At 42.2% G+C, this 17,469-nt stretch overlaps 1 protein-coding gene across 1 annotated transcript in view; it reads left to right on the top strand.

Annotated features, from left to right (window-relative positions):
* The first annotated feature begins 2,477 nt into the window (after positions 1-2,477).
* LOC134186051 (uncharacterized) overlaps positions 2,478-17,469 on the top strand; it is a 17,742-nt gene continuing 2,750 nt past the window's right edge. Inside the window, exons 1-18 of the mRNA XM_062653959.1 lie at positions 2,478-2,663; positions 7,625-7,735; positions 9,394-9,864; positions 9,920-10,333; positions 10,397-10,825; positions 10,901-11,173; positions 11,233-11,505; positions 11,575-11,865; positions 12,008-12,301; positions 12,368-12,673; positions 13,082-13,357; positions 13,424-13,699; positions 13,772-14,092; positions 14,160-14,260; positions 15,216-15,423; positions 15,481-15,574; positions 15,970-16,231; positions 16,303-16,336. Coding sequence (XP_062509943.1) covers positions 7,708-7,735; positions 9,394-9,864; positions 9,920-10,333; positions 10,397-10,825; positions 10,901-11,173; positions 11,233-11,505; positions 11,575-11,865; positions 12,008-12,301; positions 12,368-12,673; positions 13,082-13,357; positions 13,424-13,699; positions 13,772-14,092; positions 14,160-14,260; positions 15,216-15,423; positions 15,481-15,574; positions 15,970-16,231; positions 16,303-16,336 — 4,351 coding nt within the window. The 5' untranslated portion in view covers positions 2,478-2,663; positions 7,625-7,707. The remainder of the gene's footprint in view (positions 2,664-7,624; positions 7,736-9,393; positions 9,865-9,919; positions 10,334-10,396; positions 10,826-10,900; positions 11,174-11,232; positions 11,506-11,574; positions 11,866-12,007; positions 12,302-12,367; positions 12,674-13,081; positions 13,358-13,423; positions 13,700-13,771; positions 14,093-14,159; positions 14,261-15,215; positions 15,424-15,480; positions 15,575-15,969; positions 16,232-16,302; positions 16,337-17,469) is intronic.

Below are 17,469 nucleotides of genomic sequence, written 5' to 3'. Positions count from 1 at the left end.
CCGAAGCATGACATTTTGAGTGATATGTGATAGGAATGTTATGGTGACACTGCTGCCATCATTAAATATTGAAATTGTTATCAAATGCAAATCATACACACACACACACACACACACACACACACACACACACACAAACACACACACACACACACACACACACACACACACACACACACACACACACACACAGTATTCTCACAGTGACGAAACATGCCTAGGCAGTCAGTCGTAATTACCACTAGTTTTGACTGCATGACAGCAACACTGATTGTTTGTTGCAACAAATGAAGCATCAACCTTCTCAAGCCAGTCAGCAGTAGTTGGTTTCTCAGGGGAAAAATAAAAATTGCATCGTTGTTTGCCAACTCCTTTTCAAATCAGATATAAAGCTCCCACATAATTCCTCCAAATCCAGTTAAGCACTCCAATGGTGTCCTATCAGCCCAAATTACGCATCTCGTGGTAATACGTGGTACTGCATGTTCTGAAATAGACAACACAAAAGACAGTCTTCCACATTCGACCAGAACTGCATGTTGGATTGTGACTAGTAGATTTTTCAACCTTGCGACCATGCAGGGTCGACACATATAATTGCTATTGTATCTACTAGTAGTGCAGGAAATCACTATAGTCACCGCAATATTTTGGAATGATTCTAAACATGCAGTATAGTGGTCAAACATCACGCGTACATTACCTCAAGCTTGCTAGAGTTTGCGATTAGATCTCCACCTGAAAACCCTCAATCAAAAAGCGTGCTTCCGGGTCTGATGCTTATACCAAGTGTATACTTAGCACGGTTGTAGCCAGGCATACTAAGGGTGGCGGGCCACCATGCTTTACTTCTCAAAATGAGATGCCCACCATGCTTTGGGATTGACCACCACGCCATGTCAACAAACATTTACAGTTGGAATTAGTGGCTGTGTTCACTACTACAAGGACAGGAAACACCAGTTTGCACTACTCATTGTTCACATTGACCTTTTACAGAGAGTGCTAATTGTGACCTCAGCAGATGTGCTATTTACTGTGCTATTTATTGTGCTCTTGTTTCAGTGTTGTGCACTACCAGATCTTATTACAAAGCATAATGACTAAATGGAAAGCATCATAATTGAATGATATGGCATTTTTATATAAACCTACTTGTCCCTTACAAAATATTGATATGCAAACAGCTATTCTCTTTCTCCAAAGATCATCTTAAAAACAGCCAAGTTATTCTGACTAGGTTGATTATTAATAAGCAGAGGAAGTCACAAAAAACTCACCAGGGCTACATATTCGACAAACCCTAACCACGTCAAATCACACCCCTTACAAAAGACCACGCCCCTTCTAGGAAGCCCCGCCCTACCACCACGTTTTGCTGAAAACCTGACTAGAACCCTGCTTAGGTTACTTAGGTAAACATCAACTTTCCTGTGCATTTGTAGCAACTGCAGCATTGTCGTCTTTCGTCCTTAATAATTCATCAAACGTCATGCAAGGCTGCACTGAATATATGCATGAGTCATTGTCTACAAATGATCCACATAGGATGCAAGATGAGCGTGTCCTCAGCATTTGTAACAAGCTCACTGCTTAACAACAGCTCGCTTCCAATTACTCCACGTCATTGACCCCAACCTAGAATCTGTGCAGCTGCTAGACGTAGGACAGCCGCCGCCACAAACTTCCAGTCTTATGGGTAACTGACGACGCCCTAAGAAAACCTTGTTGCCATATTGTTCTCTTGCGTGTGATGTCATATCCATGTAGGGTTGACACTAGGCGTCCCTTTGCTTTGGGTGGTCTTTCCGCATGAGGATAGCAAGCTCAAAGGGAACATCACGTGATACATTTTCGTTGCTATCCTTGCACGGAAGGACCACCGAAAGCAAAGGGAGGCCTACTGTCGAGACTAGTATCCATGGGCACTGTCTCAACAGCGCTATTCAATGCAGGTGTTGATTGCGTTTGGTCACCTGTCAGCACACTTCAATCTGAACCTAACACATCGCGACTTCTGTGCTGATAATGTCTAGTGTAAGAACAACCTCATTGCTTGTTGTTCTCGTTGCTTGTTTAACATAATCAATTAATAAGCACAAGCGTAACATCCGGGACCTTTAGACTTGTACCCGAAGGTCCCGGATGTTCAACTTTCCAAAATTGCGTAATTTTTCTAGAAATTAAGCTACAGACACTACAAACACACACGCACGCACGTACGCACGCACAGACGTACACACGCATGCACGCCTACCAGACTGTTCTCCTGCCTCCAAAGAATTGATTCGTTTCCTGTGGCTTAAACGGTTCACGTGCGTACACTGTACAGTACCATGGCATCGCAACCGCTAGGAATTCAATTGCACGTGCGCGGAGGTACGCGCGTGTCGCTGCCCTCCCCCATTTTGACTCCAAACGGAAGTTAAGAAAGGGGGAGGAGCTGACTGCGCGAACCAAGTGCGCGTGCACCACTTGTGCGCAAGTGCTAGTGGCGGATGATGGCTATTTTCTAAACAAACGAACTGATAGATTTGCTGCCACTCTTCGCGGCAGTAAACAGCTGTTTCTGCGTCTACTCAACTCTGATGCAACGAATTGCTTTGGGCTGCATTATTTATATCATAGTACGGAATGATCCATGAATGGTTGAAGCCTACTTGGTATGTTTCTGTCATGCTGTACATGTACCTACGTTCTAGCTATCTAATTTTGCAAATAGTTATTAGCTTACTAGATAATTGAAAATTTTAGCACAATTATAATTTATTCCTAGAAACCTTGGCATTGTATTTTTCTTGAAAAGATAAATCGATGGTGGAATTACATTGCTCAGATGTACAAAATCAGCCAGGCATATAGAATTTAATTTTAGAATATATTCCATGACAATCGCATGTTGAACAACTCCTAGAACAAGCTGATGTCAACAGGCTTTCTACCCTTGGTAGTCTAGACATGATCGATTCAAGAAGGAAAACTACCTTTTTGTGAAAACCACTTATCAAATTATGTGGTTGGTTACACATTGTTTCTACTGGATCAATCAACCAATTCTTTCTTTCTTCACTGATTGTAGAAGCTACAAATGTTTGTGTTCAGTGAGTTAGATATTAAGTAAGACAATCTTCAGATAGAAATCTTTCGGTTGCCTGTGAGTTTTTAATTGTCAGGGACTGCATGTTGAGTTGCAGGTGACGTGGTGAAGAACCTTTCTGTTATAGTAAAATAGGGTTGTTTCTAATTTTAGTACTGGATGTATTTATGCTGTGTCGTATATTACTGTAATTGGTCTGGTTTTCTTTGTTTCTTTGTTTGTCCGTTTTTGTTGTTGTTTGTGGCTGTGTTGGTTGCATCAGATCCCTACGTGCAATGCATATGTATTATCTATATACTATATATGTATGTATGTATATATATAAAAGAGAGCTGTGTGTGTTTGTGTGTTTGTTTGTGTGTTTGTTTGTGTTTGTTTGTTTGTGTGTGTGTGTGTGATGCACACAATTGTCTCTCTCGACTCAGGAGTATAAATGAGTACCTGGTCATTGACTGGGGTGGCAAAGGCCTCCAACTGTGACAAAGTCTATCAGCCACTGGGGTTCTGGTGGGTCAGGTGCCCGCGCCACAGTTGGTGTCGCAGTTGGTGTCGCAGTAGGTGCTTCTTTGAGTACCTAGCCAGGCTCCAGGAGATTGCTCTGCACGGCCCATAGCTCCTGCTTAGTGCAAAGGAACCCAGCCATCTGGCTGGGGGCGTAACCATAACGAACGGCAGCTCCTTATCCATTTGCCAGTGCGTGTGCGTGCGTGCGTGCGTGTGTGTGTGTGTGTGTGTGTGTGTGTGCGTGTGTGTGTGTGAGTTCTGGAAGATTTGACCCTCCGGCTTACCACCTGGCTTCTGCGATATCTTCAAACGCCATCATTACAATAAACCGTCTCAGATCGACAGGAGTGCCACACCCAGCATTTGAGGGCAAGCTTATGGCGATGTGTATCTTTGCGAAGAACAACCCGTAGTGCTACTGCCGTGTTGTAAAGTACTTCGATCACTTGCAACATTGAAGTATTCATTTTTGTGACCTTACCTCTACTTCTGGTTATTGAACAGTTCCAGATCAAACATCTGATCTCATGTGCGAGCAGGCAAACAGCATATGAGGTTGCACAGTGAGCACGGAGGAAGATTTGGCTTACAAGGCTAATATCTCCCCCTTTCAGTTCTAGCGTGTGTGGAGGTTTACTAGCAACTACTGATTGCAGTCTAGAAATTGATATGTGTTGACTCTGTATACTCTCAAATGATGGTGATCCTGAGCTTCTGACAGTTGAATGGGTCCTTACCGGCTTTTGCTTAGTTCCTATTCCTTTTCACTTTTCCAAGTTCAGTTTTGGTGATATATGACCTGGGTGTTGATCCATTTGACAGTCTTAGTCGCCTGCTCTGGCCTTTGGAGGAAACACAAAGATGGCATCTGAATCAATTCAAACTGATTAGCCATTAAAAATAACCGCCTCAACTCTGCTCTGCTATATTGTTTGGGCATTTACTTAGTCTTGCAAATGGTTGACAATTTATTTGAATCTGCCTGTATTCCTGTAACATCTACAACATGCCCAAGAAAGCGAATTAATGCTCATAATACTGATTGCACACTTGTCTCTGTTGAGTGTCACACTTGCCTCCTGGATTAATTCGTGTCAGAATTTGTGTTGGTATCGCATCATTTTCTGTCTGATTCTTGCGAAAATATGGACATCAATCATCAACATGGCAAACAACTGCTTGTAATAATGCCAATATTTGACCCATTCTTCTTTGAAACAGTTGTGATATGCGTTGGAGATACAGAATGGCAATTGGCGGAAGCTATCTCTCCCCATGGTGTAAGCAATGTTGTCAATAACCTTGATTTCTCATCCAGTAGAATCAACCAGAAACCACTGTTTGAATCCACTTTTGAGATTACAGTAGCTTCTGTAAGCTGGGCTTTGGGTTGAAGTCTTTGAGAATAGTCTCACTGAGACGTTTCAGGTCAACAAATATTCTCACATTTCCTGATGTCTTTGGAACCACCATCATTTCTAAATACTGAGTATGGCTTTCTTTCTTGAAGTACGTGTCTCTAACATCGGACTGACATTTGCATTGGTTATCTGGTTGTTGTTGTCAAGTTATGGTGTTGGTAATCTCAACAAACTCATTTTCAGTCCTTGTACAACAAAGATAGTCTCATTTAAAGTTGTGTTATTTGCAGACGGTGTGGTTGTGAACTGTCCCAATTAATGCCCCAGTGATGCAGATGTTGGTTCTCACTGTCAGTTCTGCATTATACAGTGTCTAGTTTGTCTCCCACAAAGACTTTCAGTGGTAGATCCAGGAATTTGTGATGGGGTGAATTCATGACCACCGTATAATCTGTTATTTTGCGGTCTTAAATTACTGCGATTTGAGAATTTAGACTAAATTTTTAATTACTGTGAATTAAATTTTGGCGTTCCAACCAGGAAGACAGTTACTGGTAGACACATGTTTTGGAACAGTGACTTCCTGGAACTCCGCGGATAGACCAAAATTTCTGCAAATTTTATTTATGAGCTTCGTAATTTCTTCACAGAATTCCCAGAAATATCACAATTGCAGAAATAACAAGTTATACAGCATTATGAGTGGGCGTAGCTCTAACTAAACCATTTTGATTGGTCATGTTTGTTGCAGCAACTTCTTCACCATGCAGTTGCATGAGTAGATCTGGGGCCTGAGTAAGTTTTGTCACACCAATTTTCATTTACAAAGTCAGATAATGGACAGTACCAGGTGTCCTCGCTTGTCTGGTAATGTTTTTTGTGGTCCCAAACTAAGGTCTTTTGGCTGACATAACTTTAGGACTGACCAAGTTGTGCAATGAGTATTGTACATGTATGCAAGGCGCCTAATTGTGGGTCACGCCCCCTCACATGTATTGTTCCTCAGGGAACATGCACACGTTTTCAAGTATCAGTAACTGTAGGGATATCGATGTCTTGGAAAACACTGAGTGGCAAAGTGCCCCTTCCAGTTGCTCTCTATCTGATCGAGTATGTAGTTTGTTGTGCAGGACAATGTACTTCTCTAGCATGATTCTGCAGTGCTTGCACTGCCGGCTGTGTGGTGTTAACTGTCTGATATCAAACTTCGCTTTTGTTGTTTCTGAATTGCCACCTGTGGGAATTTTTGCCACCTGCTCTGCTGGCCTTACGCACCTACTATCATGGCAATCTGGAGGCTGCTTAATTTAATTCTCACCTCCTCCATAACAATTGGGTTGCTCTTGCTCCTGTTTCCTTGCAGACATTGCTGTTGCTCTCTTACTGCTTTCCTCTGTCATGTAGGTCGTTTGACCTTCTCTAACATGAGAGCTTCGTCCCTTTGGAGGCGTTTTTGACAGCATCTGGTCTTTAATACCCACAACAATTCTATTTCACCGCACAAAGTTCATCATACTGGCATGTATCCAGTAGTGTGTACATATACAAGGGGGTCATATATGCTGTTCAATAGACTCACCATCCTGTCGATTGAATCACTAGACTGGACTTCTTCTGCATCCTTCCCCATACAGTAGAATAGGGTAGACACCGGACTCTCATCCTCTCAGTCAACAATGCGGAAACGACCCAAAAAAGCTCTTGCTGGCGCTTTCCACCAGTCCAAGTCTGTCTGGATGGAGAAATTAAGTTGAAGTACCAAAAATTTCAGGCGCTATTTTTCTAGGTTAGGCGCCCTTGGAGGCGAGGACAATTTGCATAGGTTCTGAAAAGCTCCTTTCAGATATCTAATTATGTTTGAGAGCGCTTAGCTTCTAGTCATTGGAACCAGTTGCATGGTGTATGTCTGCTGTACTGATAATATGGTGATAGTGCATGAAAGTGATGATATAGTGGTAGCAGTTGCTTTGATCGCGGGTAGAAGCCAGTCATTCAGTATGTTTACAGTAGAATATTGTCAGATATCTTACACTGTTTGTGCTATGCTACCTGCAGTGCTATTATTGATTGCTGAACTGAAATGGCATCACAAAAAAGTATGCTGTCTGATGTGTCATTTGATATTTATGTATAGGCACTGCCCTAACTGCAGTGCTGTCAGAGCGTAAGGCCCTTTTCCCACTTTTATTGTCATGTAGTATAGATATTATGTCTGTGATATAATTTATGTGTAGACCAAACACAATGCAATAGTGATTGACATTAACAGAAACACAAGGAGAAGATCCTATGCACGTGAAATTGCAATTAGCATCTAGAGCAAACTTAGTTATGTACTACAGACTGACCTCACAGAAAAGCTAAGCAACAACAACATTGTAATCCTGCTAAATTTTAGATACAACGTCATGTGTATACCATGTAGTCTACTTGTAGCACGTAACATGAAGATTATTTCTTGGTCAAACTTGATTTCAAAAGGAGATCAGTTTACAAGAGAGGATTTTCTTGTGGATTTTGGCTTGTACAATTATTTAATTAATCTTTTAATTCATTTGTGATGTAATTGAAGTACAAGGAGATATACAAGTTAAGCAATGCTGTATTAAATAATTTTTTTCTGAAAACGATGGTTAATTATTAACTGTCTTTAATGGTATAGAGAGAAAGATGTCAATAATCTAAGATCTCTGTTGGAGCAGAAGTCTAGCTCATTGCTATGATGACACAGCTGGATTGAGGAAAATGGATAGGAATTGTATGGCACAAATTGGTTAGTCAGGGTGGTCACTATGCAATAATAAATCTTATACTAAATAACGAAGAGCACTAAAATTCTAGCAATAATATATGATAGCTTTGTGGTTGTTGTGTATCCTGTTATTGCAACTGTCTTGAGCAACTATTACAATAGAATATTAATTAGATACCCAAATTGTTGGACAACTAGGTTTTTGGCTTCCGGCATGATAAGGTATTTACATAGCAAGGACTCAAAATTAGGCAAGCAGACCACAACAGAGTGCATTTGTTTAGGGACAATGCCACTTTCAATTAGCATTGTCAATTGCTTGTATCACGCAGCGATACTTTTATAAATAGTTTATGCAATGTTGTTGATGTCTTGAAGACTTTTTCGATGCAAGATTATTGGTCTTAGATGAGTCTTGACTGTGTTAGTAGTACAATAATTATTTATTTAATTATCTACCGTAAATCTGGTTTACTTGATCCTGTTGCATTGAAGTACTTTGCTACAATTTTGGCGATTTCAGTATAGATCTAATTCTTTTGTCGTTTAGAGTTTTACACTGATTTAGCAGTCATGCGACTTGACTTCTGTAAATCGTCACATTTTGTATGTTTTGTGCTTTTGGTGACTTATCATACTTCACCCATGGTTATTCCTGTCATATTGATCGTTGGCTGTTTAACGAACTAGTTTCAGGACTGACATGTGTTAGAAGCATGAAATTATTAGTGTAGTTTGTAGCTTAACTTAGTGTGTGATGCGTATTTTGTGTTTACGTATTCTGTGTTTGTGTACCCAGCTCCTAGAGTATTCTGGTGTGATGGAAATATATCATTAACATTAACATTAAATTACATTTTTTTGTTTAATTTTGATCAAAGTCAGGTTGCAGTGTCAAAAATAGAACTTGTCACTGTTCAACGCTTACACCTGCTCTAGCGTTAAGTGTAACAGGTTGGATCATCAACAGCCCAGCCTGGAGTGTCATCAACACATCGTTTTAAGCACCTTTCATACTGCTGGCGGCGCTACCAGTGACATGACTATCTCTTTCCTCGCTTTGCCTTGGTTTACAGAAAAGCCGCTGGTGTGGTCTACTGATTGTCTCTGTGACGAGATGTCACCCGTCACCATCCTGCGCAGCTCAGCAGTAGTCTTGGTTAGTTTTAATTCCAAGCTGATGTCTAGCATGTGGCTCTGCTTTCGACTCTTTCTATTCTTCTTTGCAAAATGTCTTCTTGTTGAAGGTATGATATTGATTGTACTTGCCATAGTTTGTGCGTACATAGTTGTGCTAGGATGAAATGACCTGTTTATTCTGATGGGTTCCTAATTTCGCGCGAATTACGGGCTGAGAAGATAATGGGCAATTGATCAAGAGTTCGAGAGCTGTATGAGCCTCATGCGCTTTGACATTCGATTGTTAGGAGCTAGAATGCGTCAAGTGCTGCTACTGCTTGGAAGTGTTAGATTAGGCCTTCAGAGTCACTTGTTGTAGCTGCATTTTATGCAAACGCTTGGTTTCGGGTGGAATTTGGGTGAGGCAGATGCTGGGGCTTGAACACAGTCGTTTTGTGCTCTTGACGTGTTATTAAGTGATCCACCTACTTGTTGCACTTGTCCACTGTTTCTACACACTAAATGTTCTCACCACCTTGATGGTGTTTCTGCCTCTCTAGCTGATTTAGTTGACGTGTACAGTGCGGTTCATGCACGTGCTTCTAGCGTTTTGATGGAAGAACGTTCTGGTGTTCTGCACTTGCCTCAGTGGGCCATCGAGGGCACTAGCAGTCGTTATTGGAGTGATTGCTTTATTTCAGAACGGCAGATACAGCCTTGGTGGATGATGGATTTGAATGATGTTCGTTTAGTGACGATAGTCAGAGTAACAACAATGAGAGCATCCTCCAATTTACCCAACGTGAGATTAGACGGAATGAATGGTTTGCAGGTAGTTATTGCTAACACTTCCTTGTCTAATGGCACTGATGGTGTGATGTGTGGCCGCCCTTGGAGATATGGTGGAAGAGACATGGCGACAATACGTTATAACTGCAGAGGTGCTTTAGGAAGGTATGTATTCATCAGGTTAGATGTTGCATCTCCTCAATATTTGGCCCTCTGTGAGGTGGTACTGACAAGAGAAAAAGGTAAGCATTGTTGGTTATTTAGTCATACACTGTCAATATTTCTTTGTTTGTCTAGGAAAAAAGGTGATGATGAACTTTAACAGCATAAACGCTTCCCTATCAGCATTTCCACACGGAGATGGCAGAGCAGCTCTGGCAATAGATGGTGTAAACAGAACTGAAGAATTATTTTGTGCTCACACAGAATTGAATCACAACGAGACATCTTGGTTTCAACTGTTTCTGAGGCATCCGTATCTTGTGACCAAGGTTAATGTTCTCATGCCAACCACTAACAACATAGGAGTAGAAGTGAGTGTAGGCAGTAGTCTCACCAGGCTTTCAGACTATCACAAATGTGTTGAAGCAAAGCAAAACAATGGTTGGAAAACATTTGTGTGTCGTGAGCCTTGGCTTGGTCACTACGTTGTCATCAGCTCAACATCTGCAGCTCGTCGTCTTTATCTGTGTGAAGTGCAGGTGTTTTATGGTCGGAAAGTCTCCAAGTGGTTAATGGTTACTATCAATAATTTTAAATTTAAATATTTTACAGATCCAATATTGAATATCTATTCATCGGTGTCTATCTCAGCCTCTAGCCAGCAGCATTTGATAAATCCAGTGTGGAAAGCTCTAGATGGATCAGAGCGTGTGAACTCTGGGGAATGTTATCAATCCAGTTATGGAGCAGGAGCATTCTGGGAAGTCACTCTTTCTGAATTAACACTCATTCACATGGTCGATGTCATTTACAAGCCATCCAGTTACAAGAGCATGGACGGTATGGCTGTCTATGTTGGCAACAAAACAGACAAGACGGTAGGGGGCATGATTCAGTGTGGTTCAGCATGGACAGCAAGACGAGACAACAATGCCAGATTTTATTGTGTGGCACCAATCAAGGGTAAATCTGTGCACATCACAGCCAGTAACACAACTAAATCAATGCTGACCTTGTGTGAAGTCAAAGTGTATCGTCCAGGTATTAGTGTTACAGCACGTTTATGTTATACAGATTGCAACGTATAATATACAAAATTGTTTGTGTTGCGTATAGATTATCCTCCTAAGTTTATCATTGAGCCATCCAACATAAGTCTTCAATACCATGAAGTTGGATCACTGATGTGCTCTGCAATTGGCAGACCATCTCCTATAATCAAATGGCGTTGGGTGGGTGGACAAGACATACACAACTCTAAGGTGTATCAGAATGGCAGTACAGTAGTGAGTGAAGTGCAAATTTCTGGATTATGGGGAGGAGGACTTGTCGAGTGCTTTATAGAGGAAGGAATTAACAACTCGATTTCTTCTGTAGCATCAGTTAAAGGTGAACAGTCTAATAATATTAACAAATAATTTTGTTGGTGGTTGATATTTATTGTTTAGTGGCCAGTCGTATTGTTGTCAAACCTCACAATCATACAATCTTGAATTCTAATACAAAAGATATTTCATTGTTCTGTAAGGCCGTTGGTTACCCACATCCTGTTGTTGTGTGGGTCAAACCATCGGGGAGCGTCCATTCATCTCTGACTGTGATGGAAAAGCAGAACATGGCTATGAGTGCTCTAGTTGTGGGAGGTGTTCAAGAGGCAGGGAAATACACGTGCGTGGCTTTCAACGAGATTGGTCGAGATGCAGCACTTACAACAGTATTTGGTATGATTCGTGCAAGCAATCTGTCATTTCTTACTGAGAATTTCATGTTATTTCGATTGTTGTATACAGCACAAGCACAAATCTTGGCGTCACCTGTTGAATGTCAACGTTTGTTTACGGGTAACAGGACGAAGACTCTTCATTGTGCTGCTGTGGGGTATCCATTGCCAAGTTTGGTTTGGATGAAGGATGGTGTGGCAGTAGACTCATTGCAGTACGACTTGTTTGGAGTGAGGAACGCAGTTGCAAAGAATCTTACCTTGCATGCTGTTTCGGTATCAGACGCTGGGATGTACACATGTACTGCAAGCAATGGCATTGGACAGCCTGCTGTTGTGGTCTCAGTTGTGTTGGTGGATGGTAAGTGGTGTGTGTGTGTGTGTGTGTGTGTGTGTGTGTGTGTGTGTGTGTGTGTGTGTGTGTGTGTGTGTGTGTTTGTGGTGTGAGTGCGTGTAGGTCCATTTTAACTTAGTACTCCAGACTCAAACTATTTGGTTTGTAGCTCGTCGGCCATTTCCAATTCAGCCAAAAAATACTGTTGCTGCTGTGGGAGAAGATGTGAATTTGACATGTCTGGTAACTGATTTCACATTCAATTATGACGTTGTGAGTTGGTGGAAAGGATCAGTCCAACTTCCACATTCAATGTGCACTACAAGACAAATCTGTGGAGGCATTCATAGCACACTAACGCTCAGAAACGTAGCAGGGTCAGATGGCAGTAATGATTACCATTGTATAGCAGGAACCAGTTCTTTGCCAGATCAATTTGAATCAAGACATGCCGTTCTTTCAGGTAAGGCTTGGTTATCCTTTACTGTTCCATTTCAATCAATCACTTTCTGTTGATCTAATTTTCTAGTTCGCCCCTACTTTTTGGAAAAACCTAAGGATGTCACAACTGCATCTGGAGAGAGATTGGAGTTGGTTTGTAGAGCTTGTGGTTACCCGATTCCTACGATTATTTGGTCATGGCATCTTGGTGGTATTGATCATATCCTTTTTCCTACTGAAACTGTTCATTCAACAAATGAAACGAATGTAGTGACAAGTCGACTTATTTACAGCAGGTTTACAGCTCAGCTGGGGGAGTACAAATGTATTGCAGAGAGCAGAAGATTTGATGGACGTTTTATTTCGATCAAGTCTGAAGCTGCTCACATTCGAAGTACGTCAATGGAATTATTTGTGCTTGTGATTGCGTGGGTAGAGTTGTTTGTGCGGTTGATCTTGGTTGCTTATTGTGGGAATTGTTGTTTGTTTGCAAAGTGCTTTAACCTACACTCGTGTAGTCTGTTTGTTTCCTGGTTACGCTGATGCCTTTCCGTCCACCTGCTTTTGTTTGCTTGTAACTTTATTTATTGTCTCATGTATTTATTGTTTGTGTGTGTGTGCGTGCGTGCGTGTGTGTGATTGTTTGTGTGTGTGTGAGTGTGTTTGTGCGTGCGTGCGTGCGTGTGTGTGTGTGTGTGTGTGTGTGTGTGTGTGTGTGTGTGTGTGTGTGTGTGTGTGTGTGTGTGGTGTGTGTGTGTGTGTGTGCAGCCTATTACAACATGCCTTTAATGTTTACAAATAGTGCCAGCTTCCATCGTCACTGTTAATGAGACCATAATGGTAAGGTGGGGCCGTCCTGTCTCGTTTCGTTGCAAAGCGATCGGTTATCCTATTCCAACCATCACTTGGTACTCTTCCAATACATCTCGCGTAGTACGAAGTGATACCGTGGGAAGCACTTGGCGCGAAAGCACACTACAGATTGCCTCGTTTGACGGCTGGCAAGATGGCGGCGAGTACCGTTGTCGGGCAAGCAATCGAGCAGGCCTACACGAGACAGCAATCATCTCTCTTCAGTGTATGCTCCTGAATGCAAGAGCGATCTTCTGTCCTAACTTTGTTTTTATGTTGATATTTACTACAGTTTTTGACCGCGTTGTCACCAGTTCGCAGTCACAGCTTGTACTCTACGGCAGTACGTTTTCTCTTGCCTGCAGTGTCGTGTCTTACGGACCTAGCAACGCGTCGATTTTGTGGTTCAAGAACGGACGCCCGCTGAACGTCACTCCTTTCATCGATGCGACCGCTCGCGGAATGATGTGGAAGCGAACGTCTCGTTTGGTAATATCAGCAGCCTCATTAAGTATTGCAGGCAACTACTCATGTTCCGATCCAAGAAATCACGTGGCGACGGTGAACGGTAATAATTGCCGTTAAAAGCAATAGTGTGTGAACAAGCATTAGACACTTGTCGTGTCTGGTTTTTTGCTAGTCGGTCCTTTGTTCCTGGAGGTTCCGATGAATAAATCGGTTATGGCGGGTGATAGTGCGATACTGCAGTGTCGTGTATTGGCTGTGCTCGGATCGGAGTTCAGATGGGAGGCCGAGAGGGCTCTTGGAGACAGCATTCAGGTTGTTACAACTGCCGGAAGTGAGACGAAGGCATTACTTGTTTTTCAAAAGATCGCACTTTCTAAAGCGGGATGGTATCGCTGCGTTGCGTTGGTTCCGGATCCAGGAACTGGAATTCTGAGGAGATTTCCGTCTAGCGTCGCCTATCTCACCGTTGTAGACATGAGTCTGTCTACATTGAGTAAGCACATACGTTACACTGGACTTTTAGCAAGGGATTTGGAATGTTGATTGTTCTTCTATTACAGGAGCAACGCGAATGGTTACGGTGCGGCTGCTGGATAGGCGTTCAGTGCTAGTCGGTTGGACTAAACCAGACAATATTTTTGAACCAATACGACAGTACAAGGTATATATGCATAGGTGTGAAGGTTTGGAGGTTTAGAGGGCCAAACATTACAACATCATTTTGCTTTTTTGCATGTGGGAGTATTGCAGTGATCAAGGCATGAACCTTTGTGTGGACCATGTATTATTTGGGCCCCACCGTTTCTGCACTTATGATACGGGCGTTTGCATCCATCTTGTTTGTGTTGGGATTTAAAGTTTTGCAGGGTAGCTACCTTGATATACTTACTTAGTAAGGGAGAGAAAAGTTAGTTTCTCAGGTTTTTTACTTATTGGCTCGAGATAATATTAGTGACGGACGGTGTACTGCTGAAGAAGCCAATGAACAAGTGATGTGAGTAGTACTGTACAGAAGTTAAGCTATCTAACAAGATAACATTATTTTCACGCTTCTCAAATTGGCAAGTAGTTTTAATTTAGCTTTTCTATTGAATCGCGAAATTTGCTAAATTTAATCGCACTTAAATATGTTTGAATTCCAGTAATATTTTGCTGTCTTTCTCGTCATTGATGTATTTTATAGTTGCTGTTATGCTGCTGCTGTATTCTTGTTTTTTCAATTAGGTATTACTGTAGCTTTATGGTAGTTTGTTGTTATGGATACTATAGTGTTTGTGAATGCATTATTAATGGTGTGTTACTGTTTTTCTTGTATATTTGAATTATTGTTGCTCTACTGTTTGTGGCTGTTGTTATTGTTATTGTTGTTATTGTTATTGTTATTGTTATTGTTGTTATTGTTGTTATTGTTGTTAGTGTTATTTTTGTTGTTATTGTTGTTTTTCTTGTTGTTTTTCTTGTTTTTCTTGTTGTTTTTCTTGTTTTTCTTGTTCTTGTTGTTGCTACTGTCTCTTTTGGTGTTCCATTGTTGTTGCATGCATGTTGTTGTTTCTGTTTGGTAATCTTTGTTTTAGCTCGTTGCTATGAAACTCACTTTTCTTGATGTTGTTATACAGGTACGTTATGAAGGCAGCAAGTGGTACAACCTCAACAACCAACGCTATTTCGTTCATATCAACAACACACTGACATTGAACGCATCAGTCCTAGAAACTCGAATCGACGATCTTCTAGCCGACGTCCGTTTCACTATTACAGTCGCCACGTCAACACACACAAACGAGCAGTGGAGCATACCCGTATATGTGACAACACCAATCGACGGTGAGACTTCAGGTCAAATATTTAAGTGTATTGGACAGACATCGATGTTGATTTTAGTTCCTGAAGTTCCACTCTTGCCGTCAGACAGTTTGTCCAATAAGCATCAATCGATCGCTCTGTCGCAACCATCCAACATTAACGGCCCTATCAAGTGAGCGAACACACCAAACCAATCGTTATGTTATGACATTGAGTGGTGTATCCATGCAGAGCGGTTCCGTGGTTTTGTGGAACCGCCTTTGCTGCATGGCCCTACATCTCTAAGTTACACACTGCAGTTTAATGTTGTCTTCCAAAGGAAAGGTTGTGTCCATAAAAGCACTAAACGTCAGAATGTTTTAGTGTTATCAACATTATTATTGATACTGGTACCGACTAATTATAAACACGAAAATAGCGATGGGTTTTCTGACGTACTTAAAATCTGTTTATCTCGTGTGACACGCTCCTTTTCTCAAATGTAGGAAACTCCGGGCCGTTTTTGAAATTTTAGATCCGCCACTGTGTACAGTGAACTTATTTTGAACCAATTTTTCTTGCATTTAGATGCGTTCAATTACTAGTATCTATCCTCTCGTCTGGTGACAATGTTAATGGTATTGACTTCACGTCGCCCGTTTCGTTTCGTTACACCGACAGCCTTTCTCAGAGTGTCGTCTACGTCGCCGCGCAGTTTGATTACGACGACATTCCGTTTTCGATAACGATCGGCGACGGTCGCGTTTACGGTGGATATTACAACGGTCCCATCCTACCCAACACGCGATATGCGTACGCACTGAGAGCGTATAGCTCTGACAACAGAAAGGTTAGTATATCGCCATCATTTAATTAATACCTCATTCTAGATTTAGCTGCAACATGTTTTCTCTTTTGTAGGTTTTGTACAGCACCAGCTTGCCTTTGCAATTCAGTAAGTGTGGCTATTAGTTTATGTCCCTTTTGTCGTCACTTTGTATATATTTTGTGTCATGTTGTATTATATTTGTATTATATTTGTATTATATTTGTATTATATTTAGATTATATTTGTATTATATTTGTATTATATTTGTATTATATTTGTATTATATTTAGATTATACTATATAGTATTTTGTAGTTACTTTATATTTTGTATGGACACGGATACGAACGGGGAGACGTGCAAAACGGACACGGACACGGTCACGAACACGGACACACGGTCACGGACTCTCGGTCACGGACACACGGTCACGGTAATGGACACGGACAAAACGGACACGGACATACCGACACTGACACACAGACACAGAGACGGACACAAGCACACACAGACACACACACACACGGACACACAGACACAGACACAGACACAGACACACACACACACACACACACACACACACACACACACACACACACACACACACACGAACACACACGGACACACACACACACACACACACACACACGCACGCACGCACACACACACACGGACACGCACACACACACACACACACACACACACACACACACACACACACGGACACGCACGCACACACACACACACACACACACACACGGACACGCACGCACACACACACACACACACACACACACACACACACACACGGACACGCACACACACACACACACACACACACACACACACACACACACACACACACACACACACACACACACACACACACACACACACACACACACACACACACATACACACACACACGGACGCACGGACACGCAGACACGCATACACGGACCCGGACCCGGACACGGACACGGACAAAATGTACACGGATACGGACAGAAGGACACGGGCACACGGAGACCGACACGGACACGGACACACAGACATGGACACGGACACTCACAGAGACAGACGGACACGGACACACGGTCATGGACACGGACACCCACGCACAGACGTAGAACCGGACAGGGACACGGACACGGACACGGACACGGACACGGACACGGACACGGACACGGACACGGACACGGACACGGACACTTACAGACACAGACGGACACTTACAGACACAGACGGACACGGACACGG

Source organism: Corticium candelabrum, chromosome 10 (genome assembly GCF_963422355.1).
Source record: "Corticium candelabrum chromosome 10, ooCorCand1.1, whole genome shotgun sequence".
NCBI lineage: Eukaryota > Metazoa > Porifera > Homoscleromorpha > Homosclerophorida > Plakinidae > Corticium > Corticium candelabrum.
This window is presented reverse-complemented; position numbering and strand designations above follow the sequence as displayed.